We start from the raw sequence: 1,830 nt of genomic DNA on the forward strand, positions 1-1,830 counted from the left end.
TTAGGATTTAGGGTTTAGGGATTAGGATTTAGGGTTTAGGGATTAGGATTTAGGGTTTAGTGTTTTGCTGACGACGTTAAAAAGATTTTTTTAATTCTTTTTTCTGTAGCTGCTATTTTTTTTTTACTTTTTTATTTTAAAAACTTAATATAAATTGATAATATTTTGTTTCTTTTTTTAAAAGATATCGAATTTGAAATAATGAAATTCTATTGGCTGGTGAACCTTTAGATTCATCCTAGGGGGTGAACCCAAGAATAACTCCTGGCTTTATACCTCAAAATACATTTATAGTTTTGGATTTTTATTTGGATTTTTATAATTATTTTGCAATCTAGTATCCATGTTTTGGTCTGCTCTTTTTCTTCAGATTTAAGACAAAATTTGTGGAAGTCTTGGCTTGCAGGTAAAACAAAAAGATCTCTTCAACCCTTCTTTATTAAGGTACCTCTATGACGTGTTTAATCTTTATCATCTTGTTTTTGGTATCTCGCAGGGAAAGACACCAATCGTTCTTCGAAAGAAAATCAAGTATATTTTTCCTCTGTGAGTTGGAGGCAAGCAATTTTGAAATCAAGAAACAAGACTCTGAGATATTGGATGCAAAGGTAGTGAATTCTCTTACATGTCTTGTGATGAACCTGAATTAAGGAAGGTTTTTTAGTTTCTGCAGATATTATAACGGCTAGATTCTCTTGTCTTGAATTTCCCAGTGGATGCCAACCAACCCTTTAACCAGAAGAAAGAAATGTTCAGATTCATGGGTAACATCTGCCTAAAGAGGTCCCATGAGAAGGAGAAGTACACAGGTTTCTCCACTGTCCTGACTAAGAAATCAGCTGGTAAAGAAAGCTATCTTTACTGCAGCACCGACCACGCCAACCTCCTCAATGGAAAGTGTGACCAGGCCTCCACATCTTTCTTCACAACCCTTGTCCACAAGTGTTTCTGTTTCACTTAGTGCTCTTGTCTCCTGTCCCCTGTATGATAGATAATAACAGCAAGTTTGCTATGTATGCAAAGACTCTCTTCACAGTTCTGTTTCTTGGGTTAGTGTCTTTGTTCTTAGATAACCAAAATCCGAAATTTAAGATGCGATCAGCCGGGTTTGTAATGTGTTAACTAAACTCAAAAAATTTGAACCGAATCCGAACCAAACTTCAAAAGGCAAAATTTCATATACTCCAGTAAAACTAAAATTTTGATTGAACCCGAACTAAACACATCCGAATATGCCTAATAATTTTATTAATCCAAATTCACAAAACTCGTTCCTTGCCGTACCAAGGCCCAATTACCCAACACACTAATTCGGGCAACGTCAGAATCATAAAAACAAAATTAGGGTCACTTGTCGACGACTTAATTTGAACAAAGTTCTGAGATTTATTGGTCGCTTCCTTCTCGTCTGCTCCTTCAGATTATGGCATTTCTGTGACACCCGTCACATTCGAAATAGTAAAAATACTTCGATAAATACAAATATCTGAAATATCCATATATAAATATTTGAAAGTCCACATCCACGCATGAATTCCATAATATAAAATAAAATCCGAAACATAAGGTACGACATAAACCGAGAATCCAAAATACGAAATACCATAACGATAAAAGTCCAAAGGCCTAGAGGCCCGATAACGATAAAATCGATAAAACGATAGAAGCCCAAAAGCCCAATAGCACCGGTCCGAAAAATCACTCCTGCTCATCGGTCTCACCTGAAAGGGGGAAATAAGGAGGGGTGAGCGACAGGGGAATCGCCCAGTGAGGTATGGGATGCTAAACCGCAAACCACTGACTCAGTTCATAGCACTACAACTATGTAGG

The 1,830-nt window shown here is 36.7% G+C and overlaps 1 protein-coding gene across 1 annotated transcript in view; it reads left to right on the forward strand.

Moving 5' to 3' along the window:
• LOC106330379 (nudix hydrolase 6-like) overlaps nucleotides 1–1,054 on the forward strand; it is a 3,209-nt gene extending 2,155 nt beyond the window's left edge. The window contains 4 exon segments of the mRNA XM_013768852.1: nucleotides 339–406; nucleotides 497–608; nucleotides 714–720; nucleotides 723–1,054. Coding sequence (XP_013624306.1) covers nucleotides 339–406; nucleotides 497–608; nucleotides 714–720; nucleotides 723–961 — 426 coding nt within the window. The 3' untranslated portion in view covers nucleotides 962–1,054.
• The last annotated feature ends 776 nt before the right edge of the window (nucleotides 1,055–1,830 follow it).

This window comes from Brassica oleracea, chromosome C3, assembly GCF_000695525.1.
Source record: "Brassica oleracea var. oleracea cultivar TO1000 chromosome C3, BOL, whole genome shotgun sequence".
In the NCBI taxonomy this organism is placed as follows: domain Eukaryota; kingdom Viridiplantae; phylum Streptophyta; class Magnoliopsida; order Brassicales; family Brassicaceae; genus Brassica; species Brassica oleracea.